This window comes from Pollachius pollachius (assembly GCF_949987615.1).
Source record: "Pollachius pollachius genome assembly, chromosome: 1".
Taxonomy (NCBI): Eukaryota; Metazoa; Chordata; class Actinopteri; order Gadiformes; family Gadidae; genus Pollachius; species Pollachius pollachius.
Window position 1 is genome coordinate 23,344,850 of NC_136934.1, and position 24,172 is coordinate 23,369,021.

Consider the following 24,172-nt stretch of genomic DNA (forward strand, 5'->3'; position numbering starts at 1 on the left):
TGGTGCACTAAAATGGTGGTAAAACAGTTTTAAAACTGCTATAAAACTGTGGTACAACTGTGGTAAACTGTGGTAAAACTGTGGTTAAAGTGCGGTAGAGTGTGTAGATATTTAAATGTTGTGGTTAATAGGTTGAATCATTTGTTGTGTTTGTGTGTGTGTGTGTGTGTGTGTGTGTGTGTGTGTGCACATGCAGTTAGAAAGTGTTTCATTAATTTATGTCAATTAAAGGCATTTCGTTACCGTCTACAGAGCTGTTAAAATGTAAAACTAGGGGAACTGTGGGTCAAACTGGGTATGTTCTCATATATGATATGTTACAATGTTCTAATGTGCTGTCGTACATGTATACATATATGCATACATAAATGTATATGTACATGTATGCATAAATGTACATGTATATGTACGTATACAAGTACATACACATGTAAATGTACAACGTATATGCTTGTCACCACCATATTTGGACTTATACAGGTTAAGGAAGCCTTTATATAATCCAACTATGTTCCATACTGTAGTTGATGTTGTTTGGGGTGGGGGGCAGAGTGCTCGGGGCCTCGTGTTCAGGTGCCTACATGCCCAGTGCTTGGTGTGAGGAGCCCATAAATAGCAGGGCCACCGTCCCCTCACCTCTCAAAGCTGTTGAGGGAGAGCGCTCTGATCTTTGAGAGGAGCACCACCGCGACCATGGTTCCTGCTATGAGACTGCTGGCCTTCTGCAGTGAGTACCCACGTGCTCACTCCTTTTCAGACCCACCTTATAGTTCATGTGTGTGTTTTTTGTTGAATTTTTATTTTTTAAATAAAAGTACTTAGTAGTTGTGTAGCATCTTATCCTATCTTAGTTGTATACAGGGAATGGGTTAACCTAACAATTGTTAGTGCTTGGCACTTGGTTCTATGAACATCCGACCTTACTGCAACGACAGCAAGATATTTTTTCAACTTCTTATGACAAATATACTTACTGTAAGTTGCTTTGGATAAAAGCGTCTGCTAAATGCCCTACTTCTAAATGTAAATGTAAATGTTTATTTTGAATGCTGAAATGATGAGAGTAAGGAGTGTGCACATCCAGTTCAGGTGAGGTGCTGACCGACGGGAAACATAACTCAGAGAGAGATGGACGGCCGCACGCTCATTATCGTTATCATATCGCTGAAATGCACTCTGGAATTATGCCTTTAAAAGTGTAATTTTAAGATGTTTAATTCAACTTTTTTATTGTTTTTGTTTGGTTCGCTCTTTTGTATTTGAGTTACTGAGCTTAGCGATTTGCAATTAAACAATGACACTTTAATTATTAGCTTCATAATTCATAATTAGACCTCATGTTATGTTTTGAAAGACCAAAGACATCAAAATAACAAGTTATGATTCTATGTCAAATGCAAACTTATAAAATGTGTTTTGTTAAAGCTTGTAGGTTGTATATTTGGATACTATATACTACTGTTTAATAGTTCTACCTAAATAATCAATCTGATTAATAGTAAATAAATGACCTTGTTATATTGCATTATATTTCCCCCCCAAGTCAAGTTAGGCTGCACTTAAGTAAATAGTCAACAGTTCATTGCAGTTTAGAGGTTGCGCATAACCATGTTATTATAACCATAAAATATAATTGTATGGTGTGCTTTCTTTCTAACTAACATGTGCTGTCCTGTTTGCAGTGCTGGCTGCTGCTTGGTATTTCACTGCATCAGGTACTTCTACTGCACTACTGTACTCATAGAGTACAGACAACAGTACAGCTTCTAGCAGGCATTGACCACACACACACACACACACACACACACACACACACACACACACACACACACACACACACACACACACACACACACTCGATCACTTTGATGTGCTAAAGTATAAAAAGTTTCTAATGTATATTCTGATTAACTGACTTACCATAATAAATAAAGGTTCATTCAATAATACATTGTATTATCATGACAACATCAGAAAATTTTGACATATGTTGGAGTTGTTTGTGTAGGACTGATAGTTGTGTGTGTGTGTGTGTGTGTGTGTGTGTGTGTGTGTGTCTGTGTGTGTGTGTTTTATCGTGGTGGCAATCGTCGTCACAGAGGGAGAGGTCATCTACTCCTGCCACAACGAAACTGCTGAACTGAAATGTGGTAGGAGCACGACACACACACGCACACACACATTGTTAAAATAGATACTCCATAGGAATACATTCTTCACTTCAGAGACACACTAACTCTGCTCCCCCCCCCCCCAGAGGTGGGCAGTAAGATCAAGCTGAACCACATCCTGTACAAGGTAGGCATGGGAACCCGGTGTGGGGAGGGCAAACGCCACCCAGAGGACGGCCCCGGCATCTACTGCACATTCCCCTGGGCGGAGTTGGTGGTGGAGGACCTGTAAGACCCACCTCCTCACACAGTCACACACCTCACACACGCCTCGGATAGTCCGATTGGCAAAACATTCCTGTGTCTGTGTGTGTGATTGCATGCCTGCAAATGTGGGTGTGTGTGTGTATGTGTGTGTTTGGGTGTGGGTGTGTGTGTGTGTGTGTGTGTGTGTGTGTGTGTGTGTGTGTGTGTGTGTGTGTGTGTGTGTGTGTGTGTGTGTGTGTGTGTGCGTGTGTGTGTGTAAACAATACCTAGCCGTAGACAGGCAGACAGACTGCGGAGCGGGTTTCAGACTACCAGAGGGTTGATGCTCTGACCCTCAGCCTGCGCTGCCTGGGGTGCTCTTCAGCACCAGACATTCCCCTTGACAGCCAACAGGGGACTCTGAGGGTACGTGGCTCATGCCTCACATCGCCACATCTGTGAGGCATGTGGATCGGAGGAGCGGCATGTCAAAGGCCACAAGCGTCCGTTATTGTGATGCTACATCCGCTTAGCCATGGTACCGTGCAAAATCAAAGACAGCCCATGAGCACGTTGAGCTTTGGAACGCAGCCCTGCATCATCTCACCTCATCATCTCCCCCCCCCACTGTGGGATGTGTGTGTGTGTGTGTGTGTGTGTGTGTGTGTGTGTGTGTGTGTGTGTGTGTGTGTGTAAGAGACGCATGTGCGTGACATGTGTGTGAAGTGTGATATCCATCTATATCCATGTGTGTGTGTGTGTGTGTGTGTGTGTGTGTGTGTGAGTAAGAGGCGCATGTTTGTGACATGTGTGTGAAGTGGGATACCCGTGTGCAAATGAGTGTGTGTTTGTGTGTGTGAGACACATGTGCGTGACATGTTTGTGATGTGTGAGATTCATCTCTGTGAATTTGTGTGTGTGTGTGTGTGTGTGTGTGTGTGTCTGAGACCCATGAGTGAGATGTGTGATACCCATGTGTGTGAATCTGTGTGTGTGTGTGAGCAGGTGTGGCAGTAAGAAGTCCTGTGAGGTCCCGGTCACCGAGTACGTGTTTGGAGAATACCCCTGCAAGGAGCAGACGCGCTACCTGGAGGTTTCCTATGACTGCACCCCCCCCCCCGTCCCCCAGGAGCCTTGTGAGTGGTGTCAATACATTCTATGATGAAAGAGTTATAGTTCGACCCGACCCGAGGCAAACAGTTTGATAGAGACTACAGAACCAAAATAAAACCGAACAGAGGACGGCCCCCACTGAAAAGATACTGAAAGCATATTTTAAAGGCTGCGACAGGTGATCAGTACAATATCTGCCTCAAACTCACCTGTCTTCTCGACCCTGAGAGCCACGCCCCCTTATCTCTGACCTCCAGACAGTGCAAACCACCCAGACTCCCACATATACTAATACACTCTATGTATACAACTTTATATATATATATTAACAATAGCTTAAGGATTCAAAATGCCATTCAAAAATGTTTTTAATAATATATTAACAAGTATCGATGTTAAAAAGTATTCTGTGTACAAATGATATTCCTAATGCAATTAGAGTGACACTTATGCAACATGCAATCACTTTATTTCATAACCTAGACCTAACTATTTTATACAGGTATATATAAGTTAATGGAGGCGACAGTAGCTCGGGAGGTTGATCGGTTGGCGAAATTACGAATCCTACTGTGGCCACGCCAAGACCCCGAAAAGACACCCTCGCCTCCATTTCTGAGTGGTCCGCCACACACATCACCCCTATCTTTGATTCTACTATCTATGGATATGACTACCGCACTTTTACTGGCTTGATATTAGCTGCTAGGGTTAGGGTTAGGGTTAGAGGTCTTTTGTGATGCTCGGTACCGTAGAGTTCTAAAGCGTCCAGTAGAGTTGCATATGCAACTCGGCCAATGACAGGCAGAGTAGGATTCGTAAATTTGCGAGCGGTTGACTGTTAACCGGTAAGTTGCTGGTTCGATCCCCGGTTCCTCCTAGCTGAGGAGTCGGGGATGCTCCTGACGAGCTTGCTGTTGCCCTACGTGGTTGACTCCGCTGTCGGTGTGTGAATATGTGAAGTAATGGTTGTAACTCGCTTTGGATAAAAGCGTCAGCAAAATCCCCTAAATGTTTTCTACGTTTTCCATTGCAGGACAAGTCTGGACATCATAGCTCGCCCTAGTATGTTGAGCCCAAAATACTGATCAACCATGATGAAACATAAACGCCCTTCACCTTCTTCATCGATCAACAGATTGGATTTAGGAATATGTACAAATTATGAACTTTTAAAACGTAAACTGTTTATAAAAGTGTAAATCACTTTTCATAGAAAATGATCTCTTCTGTCAAGTAAAGTTAATGGTAAATAAAATAAATGATTGACAAACGCGTGTGTGTATGTTTTGTGTGCGTGTGTGCGCGTGTGTGTGTGTATGTCTGTGTGTGTGGGGGGGTATGTGTGTGTGTGCGTGTGTGTGTGTCTGTGCGTGTGTGTGTATGCGTGTGTGTGTGTGTGTGTGTGTGTGTGTGTGTGTGTGTATGCATGTGCGTGCCATTCCCATGATAGTCATTGACATGCAAATCCTTTACACTGCTAACATGGAAGTTGGGAGAAGCGTTTTAACTTCTTGTTTAAGCTTGTCTTTCAACTGTGAAAAGTTAACCTTTGCTGGCCGGGTTTGTTTTCATTGTTACCAAATTACCCGCTTACAGATCCACAACCGAGCAACATGATTGGTCAAAACAAATATGAAGCGAAAATGTTTAAGCCCAAGATTTGAGCTTGTCTGCGATCAGACTTTTGATTATTCAACAGATTTGTGAACTATACAATTCACAAGTGCAACAAATGTGGGGTAGCTATTAACAACATGAACAAATTAATGTATTTCATAACATGAAATCACAATTTCTGGATAATTCTGATGAGATACTAACATAAAGTTTTCAATCTTATAAATAGCACAAATAGGTCATAATTATGACCTGATGTATGGTATACTTTGATGATGGTTTGAGGAACAATCTTTATTATTATTCTTTTTTTAAGAAAATATGTTATTTAAAGGACACAAGAACTTGTATCAAGTGGTCGTTTATCATAATTAAGTAAAACGCAATTAGTACAAATGCTAATGTAAACATGAACTAGGCCTATGTTTCAGTTGCTCACTATCGTTCCTATTTCATTAAAACTGAAACTCATCTGAACTAGAAAGTTTTAATAATAACTTCTTTTTAAAGTTTTAAAAATCAACTGTGCCCATCCACTAGTCAAACCATCCAGGGATTTTTGTTTTTATAAATATTTTGTTCTGGTGCACCCCACCCCCACCACAATGTGAAAACATAAATTGTCTGAAAATGATATCACTATAACTGCAGGTACAACAACAGCCACTAGAGACTTCTAATGTGAAATCTTACATAGTGCATTTTAAGGCACAGATAAGGCCAAATAAGTCCACCAGACTATAACCAAATGAGGGGCAGCATATTTACATTTACATTTACATTTAGGGCATTTAGCAGGCGCTTTTATCCAAAGCGACTTACAATAAGTGCATTTGTTACAATAAGTACATTTGTCATAAGAAGTGAAACAATATATTGCTGTCGGTACAGTAAAGATGTTCATAGAACGAAGTGCAAGTATTACAATCGCTAGGCTAACCCATTCCCCGTGTAAAGCAAAGATAGCAGCTACTGTAGATGCTACACAATTAAGTACCTTGAATAAGTGCAATGTACAAGTCACAGGACGTACAACATTCAATAGTGGCTGTGCATTGGTTTCAATGCAGAGTCGAGGTGAACTCTGAACAGGTGAGTTTTGAGTCTTTTGCGGAAGCTGGTGAGCGACTCTGCATATAACCAGAAAGTGTGTGTGGTGTCCATGACTTTTGTATTCAGCCGGTTTGACCCACATATCAATAAACAGCTAACTTCACAAACGTATTAACACTGTTATTAACGTTATACAAGAAGGCCTCGCTACTTTTTATAATCTATCACTGCATTGCAAACATTAGAATTAAGAAGTAATAGAATAGAAGAAATGTTATTCAGAATTCAACTTAATTCCTTCACTCGTCAAGAGCATTTTCTAGCAGTGAAAAGCAACACAAAAGCTCACTCTTGTTTTGCTCTATTTCTATCATCGATTCATCATTTTCTTTGCCTTGGATGACAAGAGGTCAGAATCCCAACCTCTGAGAGGAGCTGCTCTCATCCTCCCTTCACAGAGGGCGGACCACCACTGCAGTGACGGGGACCTCTGGTGGTTTAAAGCGGTACTGCCAAACGTTACGGGCCGGTGCTCGCTGGGATAGCTGCCTACAAAAGCAAATATATCTGCAACGTCTTTGACATAACCTCATAACGGTTATTTCTTCACATTCTCACGATAATTTGGAAGTAATAACATTTTAATAACACGCCACACAGTTACGTTTTCTTGATCTTAAAATATCTTCACTGTGATGATCAGTGCGGGGAAGTGGGGAACTGAGGCAGAAGGTCAACATGAATTAATTTGTTTGTCAAAAAACTTACTGGTGGATGTTCTGAACATATGTTTTGCAGCAGAGGGAAGAACATGCTGCTTGTTACAACGCATTTTTCCAGCCGGGGCAAAGCATTTCCCATCCATGGTGACACCTTGGATACCTGCAGCCCATATGATCCCAAATTAACCAACCGTTTGCATTCAAAGCAGGCTCAGAACAACCTAAATGGAAAACTTTGAGATTTCTACCTTGGACGTTGGTCCTATTTTTTTTTTCCCTAATCTTTTTGGGTCTTGGGGTCTTATGTAACAATTTGTGAAAGGGTCCAGTATTGAGCGAGAACACTGCAGACGTTATCTGCGAAAAAGTGAGCTGCAATATAATCCTGCGTCCTCCTTAATTAATGATTCTACAATTGTATTTATTATTTTATGTCGTATTTCTTTTCTGGGCTCTTTCTTTATTTTCTTTATACTGATATATAACCTGTGTGGACAGATATTGTTGAACATCTACATTAGGCAAAATGTAGATGATTGGGATGATACGATTGCTCATCCTGGACACAGGCACACACACGCACACACACACACACACACACACACACACACACACACACACACACACACACACACACACACACACACACACACACACACACACACACACACACACACAATTTTCTTTCGATGTTTTCTCTATTTCTTTCTTTCTTTCCTTCTCTCGCGACGATCTGGTTGACAGTCTGTTGTGTATTGTAATTTTAACTCTTTATTTTTTCTACAGTAGGCCTAATCCGATTGGACAAAGGGATTATAAATCCACGATTTTAGCTCCGCCTCACGGATTGTCTCTGCTGTGAGGCTCCGGACTGTAAAATAGGTTATGTCTATTCGAGCGCAAGTTTTCTATAACCAAAACTACGCAATGGTCGGAAAATTGCAGATAGGCTTTTTCACAGGGTATAGAGGTTAAAATAGACAAAGATACTACAACACGCGTTTTCAGGAAAGTTAGGCGTGTATTTCTGTAGACTATAGACACATACTAACTGTGTCTTTGAAGATCAACACTGGGATACTATTTTGATTTCAAACCTCCAACCAGTTTTCTTCCCGCTGGAGCATTTGGGGGACCTCCTTGTGTTTGGAAAATTCGTTTTTCTCCCCCGAAAGCTTCATGACAGACTGAGTGTAGTGAGTGAAGTTGTGCGTGGCAGCAGCTCAGCGGTTCACCCCAATACCCAAACTACAACAGACACTGAGGAGGGATGCTGTTCAAACCTGAATGGACTGTATGCTACATCACTTAAATGGAAAGGTTAGTCGCTTTGAAGGAAGGTTCTCACCAAACCTATTTGCTGCGCTTGATTCTTTTTATACATTGTATCAAAACGTAGGTCTATGTATCAGTGTGTGATGGGGGCTGGGGGGCGTATATGTAGGTCGCTATGGCTGGTATTGTTTTCACTTTTGCTCTTGGTTCGATGAACATTCAACATAATTTGTTTTGATCACAGCTCAAAAGTTAAATCGACACAGTGTTTACCAAAAAGAATGTAAACGTTCATAGCCTCCACTCTCTGTGGATGGGGTTCATGTGTGACCCTACGGGGCTTACTGCGTTACTGTTCCACATACTGATCCCATTGAACAGTCTGATGGAGGATACATATGGTGATAACTTTCTTACCGAGTTCAGGATGGCATTTTGAAGATATGCATTCCACAAAATATTGTTGCCTAAATCAAGACCATAAGATTAATTAGACGACCATTCTTCGTTCAAATGTTCTATCAGTAGCTTTTAAAGATCAACTTGACGACTCATTTTTCCTTTTTCTTTTATTTCCTGCACACAATGTCGTAATTGTATTCCTCATCCCACACACTTGCTGCAGGGCAAACTCATTCAATCTCGGTAATGATCCCTGAATGGTTCTGGAAGTTTTATGGGGGCTAGGCCAATGTGCAGTCCCTGTCAGCTTGATGGTCCAATGCCCCCCATGTGTTATTGTTGTCCCCTCGGAAACCTGCCGGTGGACGGATGCGTTGTATCAGGGCCGCTGGAAATGTCCAAGCCCTTAAACAGTCGGCATATTCAGTTGGCAGCCCTAACCCTACGTACTGTGATTTGATCTGCGTTTCCTATAGCAAGTTTCTTAATGGATGCTTTTAACCCAGTTCTTCTGTTACATGGCATTACATGCTGGTTTAGGGTCAGACGGCTCCATTACCGTTTCAGTTCAGGCTTGAGAAGCACTTTGACGCAAACAAACAGGGCTATAAATTAAACCCCACTTGACATGTTGCGTGAGGTCTTGGTAACTTCCATACTAACATACAGGATCACTGCTAATAACCGTATTATAGAGTCATTGAGTACGAATGAGGAATTGATACGCACTAGTTAGAGTTGGACAACTGATCTAAATGGATGGAGCTTAGCTTAACAACAGGCCTTTTATTGTTCTTAATGATTCTAAATATATTTGGATGCCTATTTTGAACAAGAAGTGACTCTGTTCTTGTTGAGCCGTGCCATCCTTGAGGGTTATGAAGGGTTTAATAAAGCGGTTCCATCATACAATGTCTCCCACGTTTCCCATCCTTGGCCTATAAATAAAGTGTGTTTCCTGGCCTTCTGTTGGTCTGTAATATGCAATGTGCTGGAAGCCGGCTATTGTGATGTTTGGAACAGAGCAGTTTACACTAACACAATGATGGGTGTGTCTTTTGCTTTTGTTGAGTTTGGTTGTTGTTGCGTTGTGAAGCCGAGAATCCAACACATGTTTAACATCTGTACAACCGACCGGTGGCGGTTCTAGACCATTTAAACCAGGGGGCCAGGCTGGGATGGTTCTCTTCCAGGGGCCTTAACACCACGTGAAGCACCCATTCAACATTGGCGGCTCTTAGACCAACTATTGTCATTTTTTTTCACAACCGAGGTGTTTGGCAATGTGTATCCATCAGTGTTTACAGATTATAATAAAGTGTAATTTACCATTGCAACCACACTCATAAGCGATTGAACATTGACATTACTGACTTGGCTTTGTGAACTAAAATACTAATGTTTGGAAAGAGTCTCTCTCAGACTGGTATTTGGAACTTAATTGGGAACCCTGCATTTGGCATGTTTAAATCTCATCTTGTTAGTTACTTTTTATTGGCAAATTGTTTTCTAACTATTATGAATTATGGTTAATTTCAATCATCATTTGTGATCAAATATTCACTTCAATATTGACTCCACATATCTTAAAGGGGCGCTGGCCCCCCCTCAGAACTGCTAGTGCTCCTGACTAGAGGGCTTTCTTGCTTCCGTTATTGTCTATTTATTTCTTAGAGATTCCACCCATTGCCATTTATTCTCTGACATTATCAGATATGCACTCTCTGCTTGTCAGCTGTCAGTCTGGGTTTTCCGCTACAGAGACTTCCATGCTTTGGTCATATCAAAACATCCTTGTCCTCCCACAAAGCGGAAGAAAAAAATATTAGGGTCTTGGTATGTATAAGGGATAATAAATGCTGACGTGTATTCGGTGTGTACGATGGAATTGTTGGTTAATTAGGGTTAGGGTTTTATGACCTATGAAAAAGGTAGGCATCCCGGAAAGCTGGTTAAAGTCATGCAAACATGCATTCACTGCTAGTTGCATTACTGATTCATGTTTGAATTTATGCTCGGTAATAACAGCCTCAAGAAAAGTTATTGGTCTTGTAAGTTGCCTTTGTTGACCGGCTACTACAAGAGTGAGATACGATAAAGTCTGTTAAGTAGACCAAACAAGTTATTGAAAATAACATATATGAATTGGCAGTAATTCATCTTGAATTTATTTCAAACCTCAAAACACCTTTGATCCTATCTGTTGGCACTCTATTCAGAATGCAAACTCTGAATAGAATAGTTAACAATTTAGGAAATGTACCTGGTCTGTCATCTGGTTAACATTATGCTAATAACTGTTTCATGTTCTCACTTCTAGATAGGCAATATAGCCCAGGGTTCACAATAATAATCAACCATAACTTTAATTAACCTCAATTAATTTCACATAAGGATTAATATTTTAACCGCTACAACTTGTTTCTATTACAGTAGACCCTTCTGCTCAATGATGTTGTTTTTATGTTCCTCCCTGGCCATGTGGCATGATGGGAGAAATGCTGAAATGCAAAGGCCTCGCTAATCTTTGACCATATGGGTCCCGGGATGGAATTAGTGTTGTGGGGGAGGAGCACGGAGAGTGAATGGGAAGGGGGGAACCGGGGGTGTCTGGCCTGAGGAGGAGGTTTATACGGGCCATATAGGTCAGCTCAGGACAGAGGGGACAATGCAGGGAAATCCATTGCATTGGCTTGAATCTGAAGGTCACCATCGGAACTCACCCCTCTTTTCAGACTGTGTGACTTAAGTTTACTTGTTGGAAAGTGGCCTGAAGACCCAGCCGGAGCGCTACTACTGGAGCTCACTAGTCAACTCACATCTGGCTAACATCAGCAGAAACGAAAACCAATTGTACTTTGTTTGAAGAGTTTCCTACATCTGTAGGGAGCTGAGCTAAAGTATAATTAGAGGTCGAAAATGGAAGCCACCCATATTTGTGTGCTGGACAGGTTTTTTTGAGTATTTTGGAGGTTTTTTATGATCAAATAAGAAAAAGACGTTAGATTAAGTGACCACTCTTATAATTTGTTGGATTAAAACACCAGGAAGATTTAACATTTGCCTAGTTGTACATGCCAAATGCAGGTGAAGATGAGATTATATGAAGCAATGCTTTTGTTAAACGTTTAAAACGGTGACAGCATTGTTAACATGGAATAGCCTACATACAGCAAATCCCTGGGATTAGAGGGAATGGCTTTGTGCCTTAAATCCATATCACTTTGCACTGCTGCTTTGTTTGTCTGCTGCATCGTTTCGGTTGTATTATTGTCAAATTAAAAATTTAGTCTGCATGTCTACACACAGACACACTGACCAGCGTCATTCATGTTGGATTTTTCTGTATCCATCAGGGTGGGCAACTTTGAGGTTAACGGTGGGCTACAGTGGGCTTCACTGAATGTCTTGGGGCCTGAATGCACATGCAAATACAGTATGTCTGCAGTCAACCTATTGGATTAGTCGGTTTTCAACTGCTACATTAGTGTTTACAACCGTTACACGCAAAGCAGTAAAACCCAGTGAAGACGATCAGAGAAATTGAAATGCTGATCTTAGGAATTCTTCATTCGATTTCATCAAAGTTTTATTTTTTCATCCCTATTACTGCATGTTAAAATATATGCTTAGTATTCCTCCTGGTTGGTTCTGAAATACAACATGAACGCAAATATAATCGCATAAAACAAAGCAGTAAGACATAATTCAATCTTCAATCTTTTAAATATGCATAGCATGGCATTAAGGGGGAAATGCAAACATGAAACACTTAAATGTACAGGCCAGAAAAGAAGACATTCAATATTTTTTTTAAGATAAGAAAACACTTTATTGTTACCATGTGAGAAAGTGCATGTCATGGTTGACATCAAGCATTCACACTTTTTGACCTCAAATTTTCCTATCCAATCCCTTTGAGTATATGAAATCATTTTTGAGTCAAGTTTTCGTCTCTGTTTATAAGAGGTTAAGCTGTGTCTGTTTATGGCAGAAAACAACAATGTCTGATGATTCACTGCCTAGTGAATAAATCCAGATCATCATTGGTTATTTTCATCAATCGGACTGCATGTGCCCAGATTACTTCAGAACACAGCACATTAACAATAATCAAGACAACAGACTCTTGACCAAGACTCAAGGGGCCTTTTTGCAGGGCTGGAACTTGAATCATCATGAAAATGACTCAGACTTAGACTCAGAGCAAACATTTTAGGACTCTGTTTAGGTCAAAATGTTCTCAGGGCAATGCAATGCAAACCAACGTAAACAAATGTTTGTCTATTGGGGTTAGTGTTAATCTTCCACACAAAAGCACATTTTAATAGCTGGCTTCTATTCATATGAGGATGAAAGCGATATTCAGATCAGGAAGTCTGTACTTTGAACAAACACCACAACATTGTGTTGTTATCATTATTTTCCTTTTCTTACACAAGCAAAGATCAATGGTGATTGTTACAAAAGTAGAATTGTGTTTAACTTAAATGCTCTCAATATAGATTTGCTTTATTTGATAACCGTACCCTATTTGCTATTTACATTGACTGACTCAGACCTGGACTTGAGGTCTGGTGACTCACCTGTAACACTGACGCACACAGCAATCTTCAACGAATGAAAAGACATGTGTTGCCATAGCATCAGCTGTTTGACATGGGTGAAATCGTTCTAGATATATTATACAATTATTATATTGTGACGATGTTCTTATATCAACATATTAATGAAAGAATAATAAAAAAAAATATCAGCAGTTTTGATTATGTTTGAGTACATTTTAAACGTTATTTTAGACTATTTACTTTTGTCTGTGGTCAGTAAAAAATATTGAATAAATAGACAAACACTTGCGCAAAGTTTAAATACATTTCTGAGGAGGAGAGATAAATGCAATGGAACTCTGGTCAAATGTGGGGATCCATGACCAAATTCAAGACCCATCGACAGATTCTCTGATTCAATATGGTTCTTATTATTGGCTTGCAATTTGAAGCCAGTGTTGCAAATCAGTATTCATTCGTCAATTATGTTTTTTTGTTGAAAAAAATACCTGCCCTGCTCAGCTGTAAATACTTCAGAGATTTCATCACATAATTCCCGGTGGCTCACTTCCGTGAACCTTTCAAGAAAGAGCCTCAAAACATCAAAATGTATTTGCTAACATCATTGCATGGCTCTGGGTGTCTAATCAGTGTTGCTTTGAACACTGATTAGACAAAGGATGTATCAGGCTGGAAATTGAAATCATTACTACAAAATATGCCACCTTTTCTTTGGAGGAACCAAAGTGTGGATGTGTCATGACATTTTTTTCAGAATTCATACATATCATATATTGCAAAATTATATGTTTTAAATAAAGACGGTCAAGTAGTTAAAGACTTCAATTCAAGTCAATTCATGTACGTTAAATTGTACATACCTTTAATCACAGCTACAGTATCAAAGAGCTACACAGGCCTCCTTATACTACACCCTCTTAACCAGAGCCCTCTAAAGGACCAGGAGAATCCCTGCTTCCACGGATGATCACGAGTGCAATGGGTGCCATAATGGGCAGACATAGCAGATATTTAGATTGCTTAGGTTGGCAATCGAGTCGGCTGCAATGGTGATTCCAAAAATGACCATGTATTTTGTAATCAGTCACTGACTTTATTTCAAAGTAATCCAACCACACACACACACACACACACACACACACACACTACACACACACACACACACACACACACACACACACACACACACACACACACACACACACACACTACACACACACTACACACACACTACACACACACTACACACACACACACACACACACACACACACACACACACACACACACATGCTCTTTAGTGTCCCCCATTCAACTCAATCATTACGATCCAAAGAGCTTGTGAGTAACCGAAGCCTGTCAGTAGTACTCTCTGATCAGGGAGCTTGTGCATTATCTCCACACTAGTCCTGCACTATGCAATACAACATTCCCTGAAATAGGAATTTGCTTCAACTATAAAAGATTAAAAATCTTAAGACTAAATGCTCTCTTAAAGACAGCTATGCTGTTGTTCCCTATGTGAAAACATACAGGAATAGCAGACACAGATGGTACCACAATGCCCAACAGTTTATTTGAAACCCAAGCACTAGATAGTAATTTCACTGTGGTCTTATGGAACCCTGCTTTTTTCTGACTATATCTGCCAGAAATGTGGTTGCTGTGGATTTTTACTCCGTAATGTAACTGAAAAGTATATAAAAAAAGAAAACGACACAAATACAGTTTCAGTGGGATATGTTCAAGGGTGTATCCGGGTACTGTAATAAAATGATAACTAGTTAGCATTGTATCTATTTCATCCTATTATTGAATATTACAAGATATGACATAATGTAATTGTATGACATCAATACTATTCATGTATTCATTTGAGTATGTTTTTGCAAATATTTTAAACACCAATACCATTTCAAGACATTTTCTGTAACAGGGGCCATGCTATTCTGTTTTTATCTGAAAAGCAAAAAAAGTTAATCTGTCCATCTGAGAAGATATGGCAGTGGATGCCACTGCTACCTTGTCTGCTCTAGGCGTCACTGGGATTTTGTGACAGGCCTGACCAGACGTGGAACCTTCTTCTTCTTCTTCTTCTTCTTGTTATTATTATTATTATTATTGTTATTATTATTATTATTATTATTATTATTATTATTATTATTATTATTATTATTATTATATTATCAGTGTTAAACAAATATTTTTGAGGGACAAATTTTGTCATGCTTTATCTTGTATGTTTAAAAAAGATAAACTGTGATATTTAGTTTTATACCTACTACGCTGAAATATTGCTGTCAGGATTTGAAAAGCCTTTGGTATTGACGCAAACCAGCCTGATCCAGGCCCCATGAACCACATATTTCCAAAAGTGGCCTCTTCAATTCATGGGATCTAGATCCCGGGCTGCGTTCCAAGAGCAGCACAAGCTGGTATAAACTGGAACTAGGTTTATTAGTATTTCAATAAAGAATGAAACGCTAACATGTTTAGGATACGGTGGTTGGCCAGGGATTTAAAAAAACGATACAGAACAACAACAGTTTGGATAGATTCCTCTTCGACACTATGAATGATTGCAGATACATTTTGTTTAATTAAAAACATTGACATTCTTCTACAGGTGAGGCCTGAAGACGACGGGTGTGTTTGAGTCTACGCGGGAGCAGGCACCCATGCACACTGATCCTGGCTGCTGCTCCCACTTTTTCCATCCAGACTCAGATTCATAATTCTCTCGCCAAGAGGATAGCAGTCTCCGGTTACTCTGCAATTGATCCAGCAGACTGCTACACACACACACACACACACACACACACACAGACTGCTACACCCCCCACCCCCCCACTCACAAACACACACACACACACACACACACACACTCACACACACACACACACACATTAAGCCTCCTTTATACAAGGGTGATGTCATGATCCAAAGTGGACCCTGATGCTACGGATCCTCCGGCTCAGGCCCTTGGGGGTCCCCTTCTGCAGGCCCTCCAGAGATGGAGACACCACTGTTGACTTCCACACATGCAGCTCCACTGTGTTTGTTCCTGGATCTACCACCAGCATCTTAAGCCTCCTCTCCGGGTCCAGCTGCATGCTCCAGCCCGGTTACTGTCCATAAGGGTACTGGATGGCCCCGGACAGAACCAGTCAGCATGCCCATCACTCAAGAAAATGCCGTAAGCCACCTCCCACTCCTAGTTACCTGGCATGGGGGTCAGCACAGAACCAGGGAATCAGGAGACCAAAACCACAACACTGACCGGAACCAGGATGGCTACAGTTGTTCAAAGGTATTGTATTGACTGAGAAGTTCATATTTGATGAATGACCTCTGTCATATCTGATGTTGTGTATCGCAATTGTAATCCTTCTAATCTTTTCTGGTGATACTTTATCTCAGAATATACAAATGTGGTAGAGAAGGGATGTTGTGGATTTTAGGGTTAGTGACCTTTAATGTTGCTGCCCAGTGTTGCCCTTGAGCTCCAGCCTTCCAGATGATCCCACATAAGTGTAGGCTAACTCTAAGCGGTTAATACAAAAAGGAAAACAAACACAGTGGTTGAAGATATTAAAGGCAGAACCCTGCTTTATGCCAGCTAAGTCCCAAATGAACAATACAATACTTTATTTAATCTAAAATATAATATGTTAATGCCAAGTATTTGATAAAATTTAGAAAAGCAATCAGCCAATGCCCTTTAAATATTTACATCAATGCATTTATATATTGTTTAATTTTTGCAATGTGGAATCAACAACACAATACTTTAGTTGATTCATTAAATATTGCTTAATGTATACGTCATGTTTTTGACTTGTAAACATTATAAATCAATGTTCGCTTTAAGCATTTGGTTCTTCTTCATGGTTCTCTACATTTCCTCACAATCACCACTAACTATGTGATTCCTCTTCCTCTGCTAGGACCCGAAGCCAGACGGCGAGAGCGACAGCCTTTGCAGCCTTTGCAGCAGCAGCAGCAACAGCAGCAGCAGCACGGGGGACATGTCCCTCTGCCTGGCCGCCATCCACAAGCTGGTGGCATACATCCAGCTCAACTTTGTGGAGGGCGAGGGAGAGGGCGAGGGAGCGCCAGCTGCCCCGCGACCCCACTCAGACCCCCCTCAGGAGGTGCTGGACGTGGAGGTGCGGGCCGTCTGCCTGAAGAGGACCGAAAGGGACTCGGCCGAGTTCGGCCTCAGCTTCGGGAACATCCCCATCTTTGGGGACCCCGAGGGGGGCAAGAAGACCGGCCGGAGGAGGAAGAAGAAGGGCGACCAGGGGCCGGTGCTTGAGGTGGGCTGCATCTGGGTGACGGAGGTGAGGAAGAGGAGCCCGGCGGCGCGCTGCGGGCAGATCAAGCTTCGGGACGAGCTGCTCTCGCTCAACGGGCAGCTGATGGTGGGGGTGGACGTCACCGGCGCCAGGTAGGGGAACGTTAGACCAGAGGCATTACAGGGGCACGGCAGGGATGAGGGCCGAGGCGCTGAGCTATGCAGTTTAACACATGATTTACATTTACTGTTACATTTAGGGCATTTAGCAGACGCTTTTATACAGACAACAATATATATCGCTGTGGGTACAGTCAGGATGGTTATAGAATAGGTGCCAAGCAAATACAATTGCTAGGTTAACCCATTCCCAGTATACAAGAAAGTTAGCTAGGATATGATGATGATGATGATGATGATGATGATGATGATGATGATGATGATGATGATGATGAAAACTCATTAGATATCCGACACATCATTCACTTTATTAAGAGGTTTCATGCCAGTCTGCATTGTGTTTTTTCTACCTGAATGACCAAAAATATCATATATACTTTTCTGCGTTTTACTTGGTTTGCTCACTCGCCTGTTGCCACTGGTCCTTTTATGCATCTAGACCCTGGGATAATGACAACCCTGTATATCGTTATATCCAGGTCCGACAAACCTGTTTTTGTTTTGATCTCTTCTACTTTGAAAGTAAGCAGCAGACACATCCACAATCACCAATCATCAAAGTACACCATAGTTATTCTCATCCTAAGCTCAAGTTTTACTTGTAAACATCAGTTTGGATGGAAAATTATTTGAATGCCTCAGATTTTCAGAGACTTGGAAAAGGAAATGGATGAGTCAACGTTTACGACCTTCCCGATTTCATTCCCATATTTCTCAATCTGTCTGCGAGGAAAACTGTGAATGCTTTTCAAGGTTGGCTATTGTGTCTGGAAGATGGGAGTCTTGGAGTGCTTCATAATAAGTGAAGGCTTTGCATAGTGTGCAACTACATTCTGCCATGTCTATTTATATGGGTTGTCCTGGTAAATATTTGGCTTGTTTTTCTAGGGCTCAGACAAAAGAAAATAAAGAAGAGGCAGAGGCAGGATAATGAGCTTCTGAATGATTTTCAATGAAGGAGTTGGTCATTTATATGTAGTTTACTGTCACTCCCTCCCCCAAAAATCTTTAGACAAATTGCAGCTTTTCAAGCAGAGTCAGGCATGTGTATAATGACGGGACCTTTCATAGTCCATGTGGTCTCCTACTGATCTGAAAAACAGAGGAGTTTAGTCGCTAAATTGGCCCATTGTTGTGGAAAGAAAGAGGATTTAGTTCCCTTTTACAGCCAACATCAAAATGTAATAACACAGTTCTAAATCATTATTACAAAATCTAGTATGTGACTGAACTGGTTTGTTATTCAAACAAATGGATGTGGAAAAAAGGTTTTATCACCAGGCTTTAAGGAACATTCCAATACGACTTTATACAGCCCTCTTGACACCTTTGTGTCAGAATGTATGTGGTCGAACCAAACGTTGGCTATGTGTAGTATACTGGTATCTTCACACCCATTCTGAAGCGCTGCAGTCAGGGGTCTGGGTGGTGGTCTTTGGGTTAGGGCATTGTTTCTATGTGGAGACTTTGTGTCAGGACAGGGTTCCCCAACCTATTCCGTCTGGACGCCAACAGCACAATCAGTACCGACACAGACAGCAATTTCCCGTTTTACCTTAATTTGACAATCCACATATACAGATATTTTACGTCTTAATTTTTGCTTTGTAAGCATAGCAAAGCAAGATGAAATATAAACAAGCACATCGTGTTGGGGGAGGGGGCGCTGGGGAATGTAATGACTTGTGTCGAGTCAATGTCCACACACGTTATCCGCATATGGACCTTGTACTCTGCAACACGTTCTACTGAATCACCTCTCCTCCAACTGAGAAATAGGTCAATTTCCGATTTGGGGATCGTCTCTTAGCCATACGGGACGCCCCAGTACCCTCCCCGTTAATCCCACCGATTGGCCCTGGGATTAATGGGGGAGACGATGGATTTGCAGGTATTACTGTCTGAGGACTGAGAAACCCACCTTTTTCTCATCCCTTTGGGTGACTATTTGATGGATGGCGATTCCTTGTAATACTAGAGGAATGAGGCAGAAAGTCAATGCTTTCCCAAGGGCCTGTAGAAGTCAAATACCTAATCAGTTATGTTATTTACCTTTCTTGTTTGTTCTTTGTGCTAACAAGGCCATTTCCCTTGTTCTGACGTCAATTTAGTGTTAAGTGCCCCAGTGAGAGATAACTATGTCATGTTTAGCTATGTCTGTTTGCATAGATTTAATTCCCGGCTGCGAATGACTCGATTCAATCCTCAATGTCCACAGCTTACCTGTCAGCATCCTTGTGCAAGATGCCTACCCCTACCTGGTCCTCAATGACATGCCTCAATTCATCGTCTTTCACAAATGCACTAAAAGTAAAGGTGTCTCATAATAGAATACCTGTGAAATAAAATCCTGATACGTCTGAAAATAGCTGTTTATCCAAATTCGCTGATTTGTTGAGGACTTTCTCATCAAAGCTAAAGGCAACTATATAAGCTTCTCTTTTCATGACTAGAGGCAATGGCGCTCATAGGTAACATACAGGAAATCATTTTCGTAAGGAGCTGTCACTGAAGACCGCTGATATGATTTGCATAAATCGCAGTATTCAGTCAGTGGCTTTTTAAATGAGAGCATCAATATCTCTTGTCTAAAATAGCAGTTAATTTGAAAGTTGCATACTTAAACTTTTGGACTTTTCTTCCCCGTAAAAATATATTTGGGTAATTCAGTGGTCATATAGGTCCCATCCCATGCCTTTACCCCATGTGCACAATCTTTCTTAATGGCTCATTTAAAAAAAAGAAAAATCTGAAATGCATAGTGGGACTTATGCATTTTGGTGCGACATCAAAATGTCTATTGCACACTGTTTAACCAATAAATTAACCAATAAAAATGTCACTATTGGACAAAGAAGTTTGTGCAAATATATTGTTTTTCAGTGAAAAACACTAGTTGTTCCATTGAATATTAATGAGGCTGCACATGCAGAATATCTGGTGTTGCATCCATACGCCGCGTGGTGTGATTTATAAACGTTCCTACTACCGCCCCTGGGAGGCAACCTTTTTCAGCGAATGAATTTGCCAAAGAACTTGTACCCAGTTTTTTTCTTTTCAAAGATTGGTTTGGTTTGCCCTCTCGGTATCACATAAAAGTAGCCTATGCGCACATGACGAACAGTGAACGCAATGGCTGTAAACGTACTTCCAAAGAATAAAGTAACTTTAATTCCGACAAATAGAACACGGCAATAGGCATTGGTGAACTAAGTCGAGGTAGCCCACTTTTTTTTTGCATTTTCAAGCGACTGTGTGACTCTTCACAGATCACGGCTGACAAATCCAGAATGGGCGCAACACCATTCCCTCTCATTATAAGATATCATGCTTGATAGACAACATCTCCCACAATGGATGAAACACGGTGTAATTATACCGCCCCTCCCCTGCCTCCAACAGAGTGCTTATATGCTCGCATAGGCGCTCAGAGCAGTGTTGCCAGATTGCGCCAGATTTCCAGGAAATCAGGCTCAATCTGGCAACGCTGGCTGGGAGAGACAGTAGAGATGTAACGCAGAGTCTCAACAAGGGCAGGCACGTCTAGTTTGGGCTCTCATGGTCTGTTGTTTTGGGAGTATGGAGCAAAATACTTAATTCAGCGTTGGGCCGGCTCGGTGATCTAGTGATTCAACTAGTGGTTTAACTCATGGATTGCAGGATCGACTGAGGGCAGATTAACGCACTTCTATATTGCATACCTTGCGCGACTTTTGTGCGGATTGATGGACACTCCAGGTAGGCACACTGCTCCCCCCAGGTTGTCAGCGGTCATGGTATGTTTTGGTCATGTCAGTAGGCTGTTATTACTGTAACGTGCCCAGAAACCATCGTTAATTACCATTATTCCTGGCGATCTAAAAGCAGTGGCTTCGCACTTGTTGTCAGGTACATTCATTCATTCATTCACAAGGTGCTTAGACAAAGTAACATTTCTGATTAGGAAAGTGCATTAGACAGAAGAGACGAGACACGAGACAAGTTATATGATGACATGCTTTACGAGGATGTTGAATGTTATATCCTACTAATCATGTCCAGCCTTCCTACCATGGGTGCAATATGTGAAAGTTATGGCAACATGTTTGGACTAGGTTACTGTGTGTAATTAATTTGACCGCTAAGCAACAGCATAAGTATAAAGCGTTTTAAACTACCTGCTAGGGAGAGAAACCCTTACGGTAGACACAATGAGGTCAATCCTTTCTTAAGGCTGGCAGCAGGTGATCTCCAGGCCTATACAACACGCAACTCAACAGTGAACCCTGATGACTAGTTATTTATTATTGAACTATCAGTATTCAATAAAAACAAATGGTCTATTTCATATTGATCTTAACCCAACACTGAATAGCTCAGTAAGTGTTATTGTTCCTAAACTTATTGTTTTTAAATCTATGAATGGTAAAAAAGGAAAAAACTCTTGATAGGTTGTAGTGTTGGGATGAACGTCAAATAAATTCATAAGACACGCTGCTTGAATAGTAGCCCTTATAGGATATATTTTATCCATATTGATTACAACTATATACTTCATACAGGTAGTAGATATAATTATATAAATGGATACAACAAGAGTAAAACTAATTTTGCATATTTTATCCAGTAGACTTCATCGTCTCTTTGCATGTCATGTTCAAACTGACATGAAAAATTAAATGTATAAACCTGCTATTTGAAAATATGTTTTGTGGGGTCAGGCTATTTTCACACACAAACCTGCCCATTAGATAATCAGACCCAAGTAGGTAGGCACTGTAAATGTGGTATAGTGTGCATTGCATTGACACAATTAAAAACCAAGAATGACTATATGAAAAACCATCATAGTTATTATCATTAGAGTGACAGAAGGAATGTCATATTTAGCACTCGGCTTTCTCTCGCATCAAACTGCCTCTCAATATCATCTTGGGGATCAGGTCTAAATGATATTTACATTTCTCCATAATTGCCACACATTTATCGAAGGATAGGACAGCAAAATAAGCAAACCGACATTGGTAAGAAAATGGTGTTAGTTACACACACACAAACATACTATTGAACATCCATGAAGGATTATGTTACATTCGTAGCGTTGCCCTTCTCATCTTGCAGACGAGCAGGGCAGATGGTGAATTATGGGACTCTCACCTCTAGCTGCAGTACTGGACTAACTAATGGATTTGTCGGGCTGTAGACTCCGGCTATAGCTGTTTCTACTCCCTTGGTGCCTAAAGCTGTGGACCCTGCTCTTTTCTAGCATCACAAATGCATGCCTAAGGCTTTATTTATTTTTTACTGACCCTTAAACCCTGCTTATTATGTGTTAAAACACCAACACTATGGATGATGCAACAGATGCTCACTATGGCCCTGATAAAAGAAAACACTAATTATTGTATTGTTTTCTTAATGAACAGACAACAAATATACATAAATAATCCCTTATCTGACATAGTGGGACTATAATTTTTTTTGGATTAATGGGTGAATTTCTCATTTCAGCCTAGGTCTGCTACTTGGAGGGCCCCAGAGTTGAGTTGAGGTCTGTCTGCAATCTAATCAGGAGCCCCCGGGGAAACCCCCCCTCCCCCCATTGAGCTGCTGTGGGCACCGTTTCCTCTGCCTGCTCGCTTCTGCTTATTTAAAAAGAAAGTGCTGAGCAAAGTGGTTCCTGCAGACCAAAGCAGTTCCACCTAACCAAGGAATGTGTTTACTGCTGGCTGAAATACTTGGTGCTGGGTCCACGGTACCCAGTGATATCCACGGCATGGTAAACGGTATGTCTTCCAGCAGATTGGCTAAAGGCCTACAGAGGAACACACATCGTTGCGACTTATCTCCAACCTAGATGAATGCGTCACCGACCATCTGCCTCATAATTTTTCCTGACGAGATCCTCATTGTTAATGCTGTTACAATTTGTATTCATTGTTTATACACTAAAAGAGCAGATGGTTAATGTCTTTCTGGAAGAGTGAACTGGTGTCATCTCCTTCTATTGCTCCCATGCCTGCTTATGCACTCTGCCTCTAACTGACCTAGGTGGAGATCTAAAATTGGCTCAGGGAATTTACTAATTCAATCATACACATGTAGATTTGGATCTATGCTATACAATCAGCTAATGGATCCACCTTCTCTGTCTGCACAACATGACCTGATAGCAGATAACCCTGGTTTCACAGGAACATGGAAGTCCTGAGGAGGGATGCTATCGATGTCTACTGTACGGGTGCCTCGCTCAATGGAGTGTGGTTGCACCGACTTGTTCATGAGATATTACATTTCAATTTCATAGAAAACAGGAACTGTTGCCTCATGCAGCACTTCCACGAGAGAAAGGCAACTGGCTCCATGATTAGCCTTCTTGTACTGGGATGCCCTCCACTTTTACAGCCCTCCTTTACAACACCCTTTACATCTGATCCTGCGGCCATACTTGTTTTCCTCCTTGTTTGTCGTCCAATGAAAGGGAAACACCGGTGAGCATGTGAAACCAGGAGATTGAACCGGTGACTCATCAAGGCCATTATCTTACCTTTTTTTCCCCCTGGAGTGTGTCGAGTGCAGCGCTCAAATCACAACAGGACAGTGAGAA

At 41.2% G+C, this 24,172-nt stretch overlaps 2 protein-coding genes across 4 annotated transcripts in view; both read left to right on the forward strand.

Moving 5' to 3' along the window:
- Window positions 1-693: 693 nt before the first annotated feature.
- On the forward strand, window positions 694-4,536 carry LOC307089589 (L-rhamnose-binding lectin ELEL-1-like; the record flags this gene model as incomplete). Its single annotated transcript, XM_079755938.1, has 7 exons — window positions 694-727; window positions 1,683-1,715; window positions 2,100-2,150; window positions 2,258-2,399; window positions 3,363-3,493; window positions 4,353-4,411; window positions 4,507-4,536. The coding sequence occupies 7 exons, from the start codon at window positions 694-696 to the stop codon at window positions 4,534-4,536; spliced, it is 480 nt and encodes a 159-aa protein (XP_079612064.1).
- Window positions 4,537-16,281: 11,745 nt separating this feature from the next.
- The window catches only part of pdzd2 (PDZ domain containing 2), a gene marked incomplete at its 5' end in the record, with an annotated part of 39,470 nt that continues 31,579 nt past the window's right edge, over window positions 16,282-24,172 (forward strand). For 2 of the 3 annotated variants that reach the window (XM_079742879.1, XM_079742881.1), the window contains one exon: window positions 21,165-21,324. Coding sequence is in view for 1 of the 3 variants with exons in the window: in XM_079742882.1 (XP_079599008.1) it covers window positions 16,282-16,419; window positions 17,057-17,559 (641 nt within the window). Of the gene's footprint in view, window positions 16,420-17,056; window positions 17,560-21,164; window positions 21,325-24,172 lie in introns of those variants that run through there. The other variant, XM_079742882.1, reaches the window with a different exon arrangement.